Source organism: Cavia porcellus, unplaced genomic scaffold (assembly GCF_034190915.1).
Source record: "Cavia porcellus strain 051 isolate PalLab524CR breed Dunkin Hartley unplaced genomic scaffold, mCavPor4.1 scaffold_6, whole genome shotgun sequence".
Taxonomy (NCBI): domain Eukaryota; kingdom Metazoa; phylum Chordata; class Mammalia; order Rodentia; family Caviidae; genus Cavia; species Cavia porcellus.
The window spans coordinates 93,399,897-93,414,875 of record NW_026947489.1 but is presented as its reverse complement, the minus strand read 5'-3'; the positions used below and the strand labels follow the sequence as shown (position 1 = coordinate 93,414,875).

Genomic DNA, 14,979 nt, shown 5'->3' with positions numbered 1-14,979 from the left:
CCTCCCTGCTTCCTGGGTTATTCCACACTGAGTGCTCTCTGCTCCGGACGGCCAGCGGGACTGTAGCCTGGAACACAAGTGTGACCTAAGGGAAGCCTTACCCAGACACATCCTCAAGGCACAAGAGCAGGACCTCCACCTCCAGGTCCCGCCCGAAGGACAAGCCACACCTTGTGAGGCCGAGGTTACAGACGGTGTAGGGGGTGGTCTTGTGCGTGTGTGTGTGTGTGTGTGTGTGTGTGTGTACATAAAGTTACCGGTAGAAGGCGTGGGAGTGGCATCTCCCGGGCATAGTGTTGACCAGCCCTGCACAGCTTGGTTTCTTTGGTGTCTGGAACAGTGGTTTTCAAAGTGTGACCCACACATCACCCGTTTCAGATTCTACTGGATGTTTGTTAAAATGCACAATCTCAGGCCTCAAACCAAACCTCCTTCATCAAAACCTCAGGAGCCAAGAATGTGCTCTTCCATGACCACTTCAATGTGATTCTCACACATGTTAGAATTTCAAGATCTCGATCTCCGAGTAAGGTCTGGGTTTGGGCTCTCGCAGACTTCACAAGCAGCCTGGAAGGTGTGGAATGGGAATTCACCCAAAATTTTCCTCCAGAACAAGTCATAAGATGATATTCAGTGTTAAGAAAAGAGGGAATACAGGAAGGAGACTGAAACAGGGCCTGCTGAAACAGGGCCTGCTACGCATCACCAAAGGCTCAGTGCCCTGGAGGAGCAGCTGTAGAGGAAAGGGCACCTGTCCCTGGTGGGTTTGCTGCAGGTACAAGACATGGAAATGTCTACATCAACTGTGAAGAGGCAAGAGGAGCGGAGAGACAAGGGACTGACAGAAAAGTGAGCGGGCAGGCAAGGCCAGGAAGACAAAGAAACTTTGGAGGTGGAGACAGTGAGGAAGACTGGACAGCGAGAGAGGCCCTGGCCACCCAGTTCGTCTTCCCCTCCATCTTCTTTATCTGCCCGATTTATTTCCATGTCCACCTCTGCCTTCCCTGCACACACACACACACACACACACACACACACACACACACACGTGTGTGCACATTTGCACAAACATCAGAGAGCTGGATGAAGCGCTGTGGCAGCACCCTGAGCCCCTGCCCCACCCACTGCACATCCTGTTGGGGTTGTGGCTCTGCTTTCAAGGCATGACGATAATTTACTCATTTCGGTTCCCTGTCTTGAGTTCCAGGCTTCTGGTGCATAGCTGATGCTTCATTCCTTTTTTTTTTTTTTTTTTTTTTTTTTTTTTTTGTCTTTTTCGTTTTTATCGGTACCGGGGATAGAACTCACGACTGCCTGCTTGCAAGGCAGGCGCTTATGCCGCTGAGCTAAATCCCCAGCCCTTGATGCTTCATTCCTGTTTGCTGAATAAACTAAATAGAAAGGAAATTGTCTTTACAACGCAAATTCTGAAAGGTAGACAGATGTCTATTCTAAGCAAAAACTTCAGCATCAGTGTAACTGAACTTCTTCAAACTTAGGTCTCCTGTGTTCTCAATGGAGGAAATTAACTTTTATGCTGTAAATTGCTGGGAAAATCACATTACTTTATGTATGTAAAGTGCCCAGCACACAGTAAGTACCAGAACCAGTCATTTGAGCACACACAGTGCCTCCAAACAACACTGGACCAGACGGGAGCAAGAGAGACGCTGCCTAGAACTCCTCAAGTCATTGGGCGTCAGGAAGAATTCAGAAGACTTTATTGATCACAGTTGAGCTGGTTTTGCCCCCCAGGATGGTCCACATCCACTGGCAGAAATGTATTTTTAATGAATATAATAAAGGTCAAAACTTCACTTTGGTGTCAGACTAAGATTGTCTTGGAATGAAAGAGAGCTTTAAAATTCAATTGAGTAAGCCCACAGGGATGCATCTTAGACAACAAGATTTGCAAGAAGGAGTTTAGCATCAGGAGAAAAAGAGCTGGGCGTGGTAACCTCGTAGATTCCTCCTTTCACACTGACCCATGGTCAGGTCTAGGAACTGGATCCCTGCCCAACAAGGATAGAAAAACTCCTCAAGCGGCTCTGTTGTTCACACGGGGGAGCGATGAGTCCCACAGGAAGCCAGCAGCTGCCTACACAACACCAGCGGCTGCCCACACAGCTCCACCGCAGAGAGCTGGTTCCACGGAAACCACAGGAGACCCGCTGTGCCCGCCAGCAGCCCTGTGCCCAATCCTGTCACCCAGCCCTAGACCCCCAAGTCAGAGACCCCTCAGAATGCCCCCCTGTAAAACACCTGCACCCCTCACTCAGAGTCAACAGGTTTTCACCTTGGCCCGACCTGCAATGAAGTTATTGCTGTTTGCTCCAGCCTTGACCACCCCAGTGGACACTGTCATGCCCTGGTTTAACCCACCACCCATTCAATTAAACAACGAAAGCTGGTAAGAGGCCCCAGAGGATTGTCTAGTCCCAAAAGAGGTCCTTGACTTTACACAGACAAATATCTAAACCACTTATCTGATGCACACATGTTTTTTAGAATTCCAGAAACAAATTCACAAATTTCCCAATTTCTCTATCATTGTTTTCCTATCCTTTCCTAATGAAATATTTTCCCCTTTCAATGAATTCTGTGCGCCTCTCTGTCTTCCTTGTTTGTGTGGATTTTATAACAAACCAGTCCAAGGGAACGCCCGTTTTACAGATCTGGCATCAAAGCTGGGAGCACGGAAGCTATTTGCTCTCAGGACAATCACTAAATGGTGGGGAAGGGTTCAAATCCTTTTTCATCTCCCCTATTTGCCTTCTGCCCTTTCCCCGCTTAACCTGCCCCTGTCCCTTAGGATTGGGGAATAATTTTAAGATTATTTCTGAGAATGAATTCCCCACGAAATGTATATTCTGTGTTGAAAATCTTAGAAGTTTCCTGATATCCAGTGACATCCTCCTCTAGTTACCCACAAAACACAACACATGAAGCTCCTTAGAGGAAGACATGCTGGCCCTCACGAAAATCAGTATCACTGTAGTTTTTTTTCCCAACCCAACCTCAGGAATCCCACGACTATTACCATAGTTAATTTTGCTTGTTTCTACTGGTGATTACGATCTTGCAGAATGTGTGGAACTGCAATAATCCAGTTACACAGGCCTTGCCTAATAGTTTAGACCTTTCGATGTGTGATAACCAAGGAGCCACAGAGCAGTTACCATGGGAAGCGAGATGCCAGTGCAGGACTTTGAGGTTAGGGCTCTGGCAACATTCCCTGAGGCTGGCTTTGTACTGGCTGCTGGGGACAGAATCACCCAGGCTGAGTCCACTTTCAGTGCACATGATGATGTGCAAGAGAAGCGGGCAAGGCTGTGTCTGAAAATCTCTTATCTGACACCTGCCCCCTTCTGGTGGCTCCTGGGGCCATGTCCTTGTATCAGAGTGACCGAGATTCTCCAAAGATTAGAATTTTCTCCTTAGTGATGGACTTTGAGTGGCAAAGATTCTGAAGGTCTAGGATTTTAGAAAACAAGAGGTCTTAAAACCGTGTCCTTTAGTTCATTAACAAAACCAGTAGAGGTACAAACTTCTTCTTATTCCTAATATTCGGGTGTATCTATCCACCCTAAGCCAACAATTGGCATGCCCGCTCATAAATAAAAAAGCCCCGATTTTATTTCACTGGGTAGCCTAGAATTTCTCATAAAAGCTGCTACGCGTTTGCTATTTTGTGGGGTCCAGGACTGGAGAAAGCGGAAGACTCTCATCAGCACCTGTGCTCCATGCGAGATCAGTGGATTGAAGATTTGTCACTGCTGTATCTGCATGCCTGAGAGAAATCACTGCACAAATCTGGCCTTTCAAAAACCCAGCAGACTATGATCTATCGCAAAGGCCTCAAGAGGCAAGGTGAAAGAGGACAAAGGGTGCCTAAAACAGGAGTGCACAAACCGAAACACGTCCAGGGCAAATTTGGTGTGACGGTGGCAGTAACCACTGGGCCACACTATCTTTCCCCTCTCTTCTGCTCCTCATTTACCGCCTACACTCACATTCTTAGCTCTGACCTTAAAAGAGAGGCCTAGTCTATCAGCCACAGGATTTCCCTAGTCTTTTTATATTTCCGTCTTCTCGACACAAAACCCTCAGTCAACAAACCACTCCACCTTCTACAAAAGATGAGTGACCCCTACACGACTGTCCTCAGTAGACTTGGAAGAATGTAGCTCACTGTGCTGTGTCAGGCACGGAAAGCTAGGGTCACACCAGCTGCAGTCTTACACCCGAGACCATAAGCAGGGAAGAATGTCTGGAAGGAGCACGAGGAATAAAATCCTCATTTAACTGGGCTTTATTGAGCCATGAAAAGCTCTTCTCTAAGTAACTGCTTTGTCTCCTTTTATTTTGCCTTCCCAAAATGCATGATCACCGTGTGACAGGAAGCCATCCAGAATTTATTTTGCTCTCCCTGCCCCCAGTAGTGAGGTCCTGTTTGACAGGAATCTGCTCGGAGCAATTGAGGTCGTCATTGTGATTGGCTGACTGGGGAACACAGTCCCTGCAGTAGCCTTGGTGATGACTTTCACACAAAGGAAGGGAAGCCACATGGGCCTTCCAGAGGCCTTGGTCATCTCGGCCAAAGCAGAAGCCAGGCCTGTCTTTGATGAGCCACTTAGGCCTTCTAGGAATCCTTACTTCGCGTGGATGTCAATTGGAAACCAGGCTGTGACACACACGTGTGACACACACGTCCCAGTCCCTGGCGCTGGGCAAGAGGAAAGGGTCCCGGTGGCCTGGAGGGCCTGGCCTGCTGATGAGCAATGTTTCCAATGATGTCAATCACCAAGTATTCAACTCCAGGGAAAGAGCAGGGAAGTAGAAAAGGCCTCATCCTTCCCGGGCTTGGAATTGCTGCCTCGGGGAGCCAGTCCAGCCACAACTCCAGGAAATGACCTTGGGTCCAGGAGGTCATAAGACCCAACCAGGGTATATAAAGGCCCAAACCAAGAGGAGGACATTAGCCCCAGAACCAGCTCCTACCACCACCTCCAACCCCACCTTGCCCTCCACCAGCTCCACCATGTCCTGCTGCGGCTCCTTCTCCTCCCTCAGCTGCGGGGGCGGCTGCCTGCAGCCCTGCTGCATCCGGGACCCCTGCTGCTGCCGCCCAGTGTCCTGCCAGACCACCGTGTGCCGGCCCGTGACCTGCGTGCCCCGCTGCACGCGCCCCATCTGCCATCCCTGCCCCAGGCCCGTGTGCTGCGACCCGTGTGGCCTGCAAGAGGGCTGCTGCCGCCCCATCACCTGCTGCCCATCGTCCTGCACGGCCGTGGTGTGCAGGCCCTGCTGCTGGGCATCCACCTGCTGCCAGCCGGTGACTGTGCAGGCGCCCTGCTGCCGGCCCCCGTGCTGCCGGCCTGCGCCCTGCCGCGTGACCTGCAGGGGCCCCAGCCTCGACCCCTGCTGCTGCTGAGCGCCCGTGGTCACTACACGCTGGGGTTGGAGGGAGAATCGCACACATTTCTCCCACACCTGTTGGGTCAGAAGGGAGACACAACCTGTCCTTCAACACCCGCTGCCCAGCAAATGTCCCACACAGCCCGCCAGCTACTTCTGGCCCCATGGGACATTCTAGAAGAATCCCATCTCCCACCACTGGAATTCCTGCCTCACACACAAGCAAAGATCACAGCTCCAACCGAATGCACCTCTGTCTCACTGAGCCATCATTGTATTTCTACAACTCCAAGGTTCTCCCAATAGATTCTTTCCTAGGGTATTATTTTTAGGCATGGTAAAAAAAATAAAATTTTATTTCTGGGAAAGCAAGTTTTTTTTTTTTTTTCTTAATCATCTAAAGTTCTTTCTCAGCTTAAGTTCTGGTATGCAGAGTCAGTAGCACAAGGAGAAGGATTTCTATAAGGACTGCGTTTTGAGCCTTACCACAGGGACAGTTTGGGTCAAGGTCTGTCGTTTTAGCAGCAATTCAAATCGTCCACATTGTTCCCAAGGACTCAGACACCTTTTTGTTGCAAATCTTGGGTTTTGTGCTCACAGGAAGGAAACAATGAGATGATGGCAGGTACAGAAATGTGACTCCTGGGTAACCCATGCCCCGGGTAATCTATGCTCTGAGTAATCTACGCTCTGGGTAATCCATGCCCCAGGTAATGTATGCCCTCTAAGTTTCTCTCTCCCCATTTTGGATATGTGCTTTCTTACAATAAAACAGTAAGCTACCTCATTAAGAGAAGTGTTTTTCTTAGCATGCTCTAAAATATGGCAAAGTCTCTCAACAAGAAGGTTGTTTTATCCAACACCTTCACATTTGCAATGGGCACACAGCAGCATTTTTTCTCTGATAAGGGCGGGAAGGTCTACAAGTCTAATTTTTTTCTTTGGACTCTTGGCCGCCACTTTTAAAATTCTGCAGCTACCTCTGTTCTCTGCTCAGAATTCTCCTTCTTAGGCTTCTACAGATTTCTTTATCTTACAGTCTTTTCTGCAAAACTCATCATTAGTATTGGATCTTGTTGGTTTCCCCGGGAACCCATGCCGGATAGATCACTGGCTGATGCAGGTCCGGGTATGATCAATAATGGGTGAATTTCAGTCTTGGAGTCCAGATGGAGACAGGCTTGCTGTACCGAATGCAGTCAGGCTCATGCAAATCAGGGGGCAAGAGCAACAAAATGGTCAGTGACACAGTTTTTCTACAAGTCCCAGCAGATGGAAGTTAAAGAATTAAAACCAGCAAGTAGGAACAGCTGGAGGCTGGCACACAGCAAGGGGGGACTCTGAGTGTGGGTGGGCTGGAGCTGAAGCCAGTTTCGCTGGGGTCACTGCAGGAAGGCTTTGCCATATCGGGAGACGGCAAATTTCATCTAGACAGACTTAGGTCTCCAATGTCCTCTCTCCATTGACGGCTTTGGTCACTTAATTACATCCTCAAGGTGTGCTTCATTGTTTTCAGAAGGCTAAGTGGATAATAACCCAAAATTCCTGAGGGTATTGGTAAGACACAGAGTCCTTTCAGACGACTCTAAAAATCAACCATGTCACAAATGTCAGTAGTTTTAAAAGTAAATGCACCATTAAAATTCCAAAATAATGTAGATATTAGTTAATGCTTGGAAACGCAATCCCCACCATGCATTCTCCATCTCTTTGGGGTTGTAAACAGTTCTCTCGTGGATGTTTTCATAGTAAGCACTGGTCCCATGCTTATGAGGGGTGGGACCTCCTAGAAACAGGGTGATAAGGGACAACTTCATGTCTGGCTTTCGTGCCACTTCATTCTTGAGACAGAGCTCGGTGATGCCCAAGGAGGATATAAATCGTGGAGTTCACCTTGGTTTGGAGAGATAAAACCCTGGAAATCAATGAACATGGATCTAAGACCAAATGAAAACAACGAAACTGATGCGGGCATAGTGAGAGGCACTCCTGCCATTCCCAGATGGGAAGTGGCTTTGTTATCACGACCTGTGCACCGTGCTTAAATAACCTTCAGGCAGGGAGTGGGTGCGTGCAGGTGGCGCTGAATCCCTCTTGCTTTCCGTGTCCCTCCCTCCCTCCATTTCTAGTCCCTTTCCATTCGTGAAGGATCCGTCCCCCTGTTTACTATTATCTTTATATTGTCATACTTTGGGCTCCTCATAAAAGAGAAATGAGGTAGTATGTGTGCTCCTGTCCCACATCTATTCCACTCAACGTCAGGCTCTCATTTCCCTATCAGCGACTCTGGTTTGCCCTTCTCTGTGGCTCAGCAGTGCTCCACTGTAGGAGGCTACATTTTCCCCGCAGCCTCTCCGGCATTTGGAATTATGGATGAGGCCGTTCTTTCTGGAGTGAGATGGAATCTCAGTGTTGTTTTAATCTGCACTTCTCTAATAACTAAAAAGTGGAACGTTCTTTCACATATTCCTTAGTCATTCATACTTCTTCTGAGAAGAGTCTGCTCATTTCTTTTTTTTCTTTCTTTCTTTTTTTTTTTTTTTTTCATTTTTATCGGTACCAGGGATCGAACTCACGACTGCCTGCTTGCAAGGCAGGCGCTTATGCCGCTGAGCTAAATCCCCAGCCCCTGAGTCTGCTCATTTCAACAGCCCATGGTTTTATTGGGTCTTTCACTTTGGGGACGCCTAATTTTTGTGTTCTTTATATATCCTAGACATTAGTTCTCTACTAAATTAGTAGCTGGCCAAATTCTCCCTGTTCTGTAGTTTGTTTCTTTACTAGTTTTCTCTTCAGAAGCTTTCTGATTAAACAGAAAGCCATTTGTTATTTTTTGGAGGTGTTTCTTATAAAACTGGGGTTCTGTTCAAGAAGTCTTTATCTATATCTGTATTGTCAAGAGTTTTACCTATTTTATCTTCCAGAATATTAAGTGTTCTTCATTTAACGTCTAGATCTTTGAACCATTTTTATGTTAGTACATGTTGTGAGTTACAGATCTAGATTCAAATATCCGTGTGTGTAGCCAGTTCTGTCAGCACCATTTGTGGAAGAGAATATTTTCCCTCCAGTGTATGTTTTTGGTCTCTTTGTCAAAGACCAGATGACTGATGTTTCTAGAGTTGTTTCTGCACCCTTCATTCTGTTGCAATGATCAATGAGTCTGTTTTTGAGTCATTACCACACTGTTTTTAATCGCTGTAGATTCATAACTTGAATTCTGGAACTGTGATGCTTCCTGTTTTGCTTTTGTTGGCCAGGATTGGTTTTGCTATTCTGGGTTTCTTCTGGTCCCATATAAAATTTAGGATTGTTTTTACAAGCTATGTGAAGGATGCTGTTGGTACATTGATAGGGATTACATAAAATCTATGTTTCCACTTTGGTAGTAGGACCATTTTGGCAGTGTTTGTTTTGCCTGTCTAGGAACAGGAGAAATCTGTCCCTTTTAGAATGTTCTCTTCAATCTCCTTTTCCAGAACACTGTAGTTTTCATTATAGAGCTCTTTCTCTTCCTTGGTTTGTTTAACTCCTAAGCGTTTAATTTTTCTTGAAGCTACCTAAATGGTATTAGTTTCCCAGCCTTCCTCAATGATGAGTTCATTATTGATGCACAGGAATGCTATTGATTTTTCTATGTTGATTTTGTGTCCTGTTACACTGATGAATTTGTTTATTAGGTCTAGGAGTGTTTTGGTAGAATTTTTGGTGTCCTCTCCTTAAAGGAGTACATCACCCATACATTTGACTTCTTCCCTTTTTATACATATCCTTCTTTCTTTCTTTTGGCAGAGTGCTGTGGTGTTGAATACTATGTTGAGCAGCAGTGGTGAGAGTAGACACCCCTGTCTTGTTCTTGATTTTAAGGAGAGAAGGCTTTTAGTTCTTTCCCGTTTATATGATGTTGGCAGTAGAGTTGTCATAAGTGGCTTTAGTCAGCCTGCGATAAGGTCCTTCTATGCCTCTTTTCTTCAGAGTTTTTTTTATCATGCACAGTCTTTTTCTGTACCACTGTGATTACTGTTTTTGCTTCTGTTTATATAATGTGTTACATTTATTGACTTTCATATATCAAACCATCCTTGCATTCCTGGGATAAAGCCTACTTAGTCATGATATAAAAATCTTTTTAATGATTTGTGGCATTGTGTTTGCCAGTATTTTGTTGAGGATTTTTGCATCTGTATTCACTGAAAGATTGGCCTGTTGTTCTCTTTTTTTGTTGTTGTCCTTGTCTGGTTTTGGAATCTGGTAACACTGTCTTCCGGGAATGAGTTTACCAATGCCCCTTCATTTTCAATTTTATTGCCAAGTTTGAGAATATTGACATTGGATCCTCCCTGAACTTGTAGAACTCAGTGTGAATCCATCAGGCCCTGGGCTTTCCTTAGGCTTCTTATTTCTACCTCAATTCCATTGCCTGGTATTAGGGTTTTACATCCTCTCAGTATTTGGTAATTCACAGGCATCTAGGAATTTATCTGTTTCCTCTAGATTCTCCAGTGTACTGGAATACACGTTTTTGAAGTAGATACTAATAATCTGGATTCCAGCAGTGTCCATTGGTATTTCATGATTTTCATTTCTAATTAATTTCTAACTGCCTTAATACAAGTATTCTCTTCCTTTCTTTTGATAAGTTTGGCTAAGAGCTAGTCTACTTTGCTTACTTTTTTTTTTGTCTTTTTCCTTTTTATCGGTACTGGGGATCAAACTCACGAGTGCCTGCTTTAAAGGCAGGCGCTTATGCCACTGAGCTAAACGCCCAGCCCCTACTTTGCTTACTTTTTAAACAAACAACTCTTCAAGTTATTGGTTCTTTGTATGTTTTTAGCCTCAATTCATTAATTTATGCTATGATGATTATGATTTCCTTCCTCATATGAGCTTTACTTTGTACTGTTCTTATCTAGCATTTTGTGGTACATCACAGGATTATTTGGGCTCACTCTGTTTTTCTGATGTGGGCACTCATGAGTATAAATTTCCCTCTTAGGACTGCTTTCATTTTGGCCCATAGGTTCTGATACATTTCACTGGCAGGTTTTATTCTCTAAATGATGTAATTTCTCCCTTGATTTTTCTTCTGTGACCCTTTGATTATTCAAGAGTGCGTGGTGCAATCTCTATGTGTTCACAGAATTTCTGTAGTTTGTTTTCCTACTGACTTCCAATTTGTTTCCATTTTTTTGGCACCAGGAATCCAACTCAGGACCTTGAGTTTGCCAGGTAGGTTCTTATGCCACGGAGCTGTATCCTGGCACTTTCTAGTTTGTTTCATTGTAATACAATCTGATAATGCATGGGATAGCTCAGAATCTTTTGTATTTGTGAAAGGGTTAACTCCCTAACTCCCCAGAGCTATCAGAGCAGAGCAAAAAAAAAATGCCTAATTCCCCAGAGCTATCAAAACCGAGCAAAAAAAAAATACACCTGCAATGTTGTTCTGTCTCAACGAGATAAGTAAGACAAGTAACTGTTCTGTTCTGGGCACATAGTGACTGGGCTAGGATCCCCAGTCTCCATGGTTACTCAACCCCAAACCCCTCCAATCAACTTCTGCCAAGTCCTATCCTGCTCAAAATTAACCAATACAATCTGCTTCTGTAAACTCGCTTGCCTCCCGTTTGCACCCTTAAAAACCCTGCACAATTCCCCCTTGGGGCCCTCCGCACTTGTTTGCCTGGGGGACCCCATGCGCATGGAAATAAACTTTTTACTCCTCACTACGAGCTGAGTCCTTGGGGTCTTCTTCCCTGCGACGCCGGTCCTTACATTTGGAGGCCCCAGCGAGATCAAACTGAGATCAGACCTCCTCGCAGAGGGAGACCCCAACGGCACCTCTCTGGGGTAAGTAGTACGGCCGATTTTTGTTTACTTTCATTTTGGATTGATCCGCCGTTTCTTTTCGCCCCAGGCCAAACTCCGGCTCTACTTCAGGGGCAAATTCTGTTCTTGGGTGATCGGGGGATGCCCCACACGGTTTTCCGTGACTCACCGTCTGCGATAGGATTTTCCTATCGGTCTGGGGAATTTCATTCCCAATATGTGGTCCCTCTGGGCCAATCTGGGGAATTTCATTCCCAATCTGTGGTCCGTCCGGGCCAATCTGGAGACACCCCCTAAGGTGACTCGTCTGATGTGAAACTAATGCGTGAGAGTGAGGTGGCCGGCCTGTTTGTCCTGTGTGTTGTGACTGTTGTGATCAGTTATTTGTTGTGTCGCGCATACGCTAACCACTCTTTGTCTTCAGAACACCATGGGACAAACGACATCATCCCCATTGTCCCTCACCCTCGACCATTGGTCGGAGGTTCGAGAGAGGGCTCACAATCTCTCCTTACAGGTTAAAAAAGTAAATGACAGACTTTCTGCTCGTCTGAGTGGCCCACATTCTCTGTGGGTTGGCCACCGGAGGGGATGTTCCACCTTCCCCTCATCTTAGCAGTTAAGAACATCATCTTCCACCCCAGACGAGAGGGCCACCCCGACCAGGTCGCCTACATCTTGATATGGCAAGACCTTAGGAAAAAGCCCCCACCATGGGTAAAACCCTTCCTTCCTCCGCCCTCTCCTTGGTTGCCTGTTTAAACTTGTTACTAACTTAGGGGCTTGTTGCCCATTTCTGTTGCAGGATCCATATGGCTTATTAGATTCAAGGTTCATGATAAGAAAAATTATTTCCTTTAGCTTACCAAACTATGCAAGAAGCTCCCTTTGTTTGTGTCTTTAATGTTGTGGCACCTTGTTTAATATGTAAGACTTCAATTGATTGCTTACAACCTCAGCATGCCTTTTAAAAGGAGTATTTTTTTCTCTCTGGTGAAAATGTAAACATGTGCACATATATATGTATATCTATGGTTATTAAGAATCATATCAACTTTACCAAGTAAAAACCAGGTCATACTGTAATTGAGCCAGTAAAAAGGTTATAGTTTAAAAAAAACAGCATTTTAATATGGTAAAAAGACATAAAATAATTAAATATGATTTAGACTACTAGAAGGTGACTTCAAGGGTTCTGTTGTGAGTTTTAATGTTGTCTGAGAAGCGAAAAAAAAGGTAATTGACTGGTAATAGTAAAAAGAGGGACAAAGAGAGTGGTCTTCAAATAAAGGTGTCTGGCTATGTCAGAATGAAAAAAAGATTAAAGCTTAGTTTAAGAGGTATTATTGTAAGTTGTAAAAGGCTCAAGAGGATGTAAATTTTATTTGTCTTGGTTTATAGTACTACAAATAACAGGTTTGACAAAAAGTATATGTGTTCAAAATTTGACAGTATTAGATCAGTTTTGGTAAAAATATTCATAAGATTGTACTTTGCTGCAAAATGTTTCCATTAAAATGAGATTATAGGTGATACTAAAAATATACAAGTTCTTACATGTACTGTGAACATCTGAGAGATTATGCAGCACAATTTTGTTACCTATAAAAAAGCCCTTTTTGTTAAAAATATAATTTAAGTAAAATGATGGCCTGCCACGTGACACCCTTGGACAAAAAAACAGTGTGCCCTCCAGATGAAGCCGGCTCTCTGATCCAGAATGCCAAAACCATGTTCTCCTTTTGTGCCACCCTGACTGGACATCCAGAGGTAAGGAGGTTTCCCAGTATCGCCAGTTGTTCTCTTTGTAACTCAGTCGGCCCCACATGTTAGACAAAAATTACAAAGGTTTGAGAGGTTTAAAAAAATGCCCCTCAGCCAGTTAATAGAGATAACACAAAAAGGTCTTTGAAAACTAAAAAATTTACAAAAAGATAGCCAAGATGTTAAAATTGCTCTATGAGAGAAAACTTTTAAAAAACAGACGAGAGTTTCTGGGGGCAATTAGATACTGTAGGCTAAATTTTACTGAAAAGCTTGCCTCTATATGACTCCCATAAGGGAAAAACTCAAAATTCGCTGAACTGGACTGATAAATGTAAACAGGCCTTCCAACAGCTCAAGCGGGCCTTGACAGAGGCCCCAGCCCTGGGACTCCCTGACGTTACCAAGCCTTTCATCTTGTTCACAGATAAACTCAGGGACATTGTCAAAGGAGTCCTAACTCAGGACATTGGCCCTTAAAAGAGGCCTATAGCCTACCTCTCCAAAAGACTTAATCCAGTAACAAGAGTATGGCCCCCTGCCTTAAAATACTAGCTACTGTGACAATGTTACTTAAAGAAGCAAAGAAACACGCTTTGGGCAAGTGATTTCTGTGGTAACCTCTCACAGTTTAGAGACTCTTATCAAAACCCCTCCTAAAAAAAGGCTCTCCAATGCCAGAATTCTACTGTCAAGCCCTGCTTCTAGACCCAGAGTCAATGATATTCAAGACTTCTTCAGCTTTAAACCCAGCCACCCTTATGCCTGATGATAACCTGGAGGAACAAAGGACACCTCTCCATAAGTGTGCTGACATCCTCAAACTGCAGCGAAACCTACAGGCTGATCTTACTGACCAGCTTTTGGAAAATGCCGACAACTGTTCGATGGAAGCAGCTTCATCCAGAACGGCAGAGACAGATGAGTGGCCGGGACAGCAGTGACCACCAAAAAGGAGGTACTCTGGGTTAAAGGGTTAGAGCCTGGCACCTCTGCCCAAAAGGCGGAGCTCATTGCTTTGACTGATGTACTAAAACTAGCCACGAAAAAGAGGGTAAACATCTATACTGATAGTAGATATGCTTTTGCTACTATACATATACATAGAGCCATCTATTAAGAACGAGGTCTCTTAACCTTGGCCAGAGCTAAAAAAAAAAAAAAAAAAAGGGCTCCACAAATCCTAAATTTGCTGGCAGCAGTCTGGCTGTCAGCAGATTGCTGCTATTCACCTGAGGAAACAATTTGGCAGGTCAGGCCGCTGAAAGAGTAACAATCACATCAGAGAGGCCAGCCAAAAAAGTAACTGCTCTGATGCGAGTCCCCCCGACCTTATCAGAACCAGTCTACACAAAAAAAGACTACACTGGTTGTTGTGAGCCATCTAACGGATTCCAGTCCCTGTGACTAAAAGACAAGTACAAAATTTCTAGGAGCCACAGGACTGATCCAGAGTTTGAGACCCTGGCAGAGGCCTGTTGCCTACCTTTCCAAGAGACTTGGTTCTGTGGCAGCCAGATGGCCACCCTGTCTGCGATGATTTCATCAATGGCCCCCTCATAAAGGAGGCTTAAAAATTGATTTTTGGACACAAACTCTTAATTGTTTCCTCCTATTCACTAGAGACTCTCATCAAGGTCCCACCAGACTGATGGATGTCTAATTCCTGAGCCATACATTATCAGGCACTATTTCTGGAAACAACAGCTTCAAACTCGGCTACTTTGCTGCCTGAGGATGACCCCTCGTTGCCTCATTGATCACCTCACGGAACATCGACCTTATCTAGTTGATAAGCTACTGTCTAGAGTTCCATCCTACTTCTCTGATGAAAACAGTTATGTCTCTCAAGGTAAGCGGGTCATGGGAGCTGCCGTTACACAAAATCTTAGGTTCTATGGGAACAAATCTTAGAGCCAGAGACATCAACATAGTGGGCTAAACTCGTTGCCCACACTGAGGCCTCAA

General features: G+C 44.9%; 1 protein-coding gene across 1 annotated transcript; it reads left to right on the top strand.

Annotated features, from left to right (window-relative positions):
* The first annotated feature begins 4,967 nt into the window (after window positions 1–4,967).
* Window positions 4,968–5,786, top strand: LOC106027027 (keratin-associated protein 2-1-like). The gene has a single exon (XM_013149439.2). It carries the CDS (start codon window positions 5,042–5,044, stop codon window positions 5,432–5,434), a length of 393 nt encoding a protein of 130 aa, XP_013004893.1. The 5' UTR covers window positions 4,968–5,041; the 3' UTR covers window positions 5,435–5,786.
* The last annotated feature ends 9,193 nt before the right edge of the window (window positions 5,787–14,979 follow it).

Bases quoted from the DNA above. Each gene is read 5' to 3' on its own strand.
- LOC106027027 (XM_013149439.2), top strand. From the start codon at position 5,042: ATGTCCTGCTGCGGCTCCTTCTCCTCCCTCAGCTGCGGGGGCGGCTGC.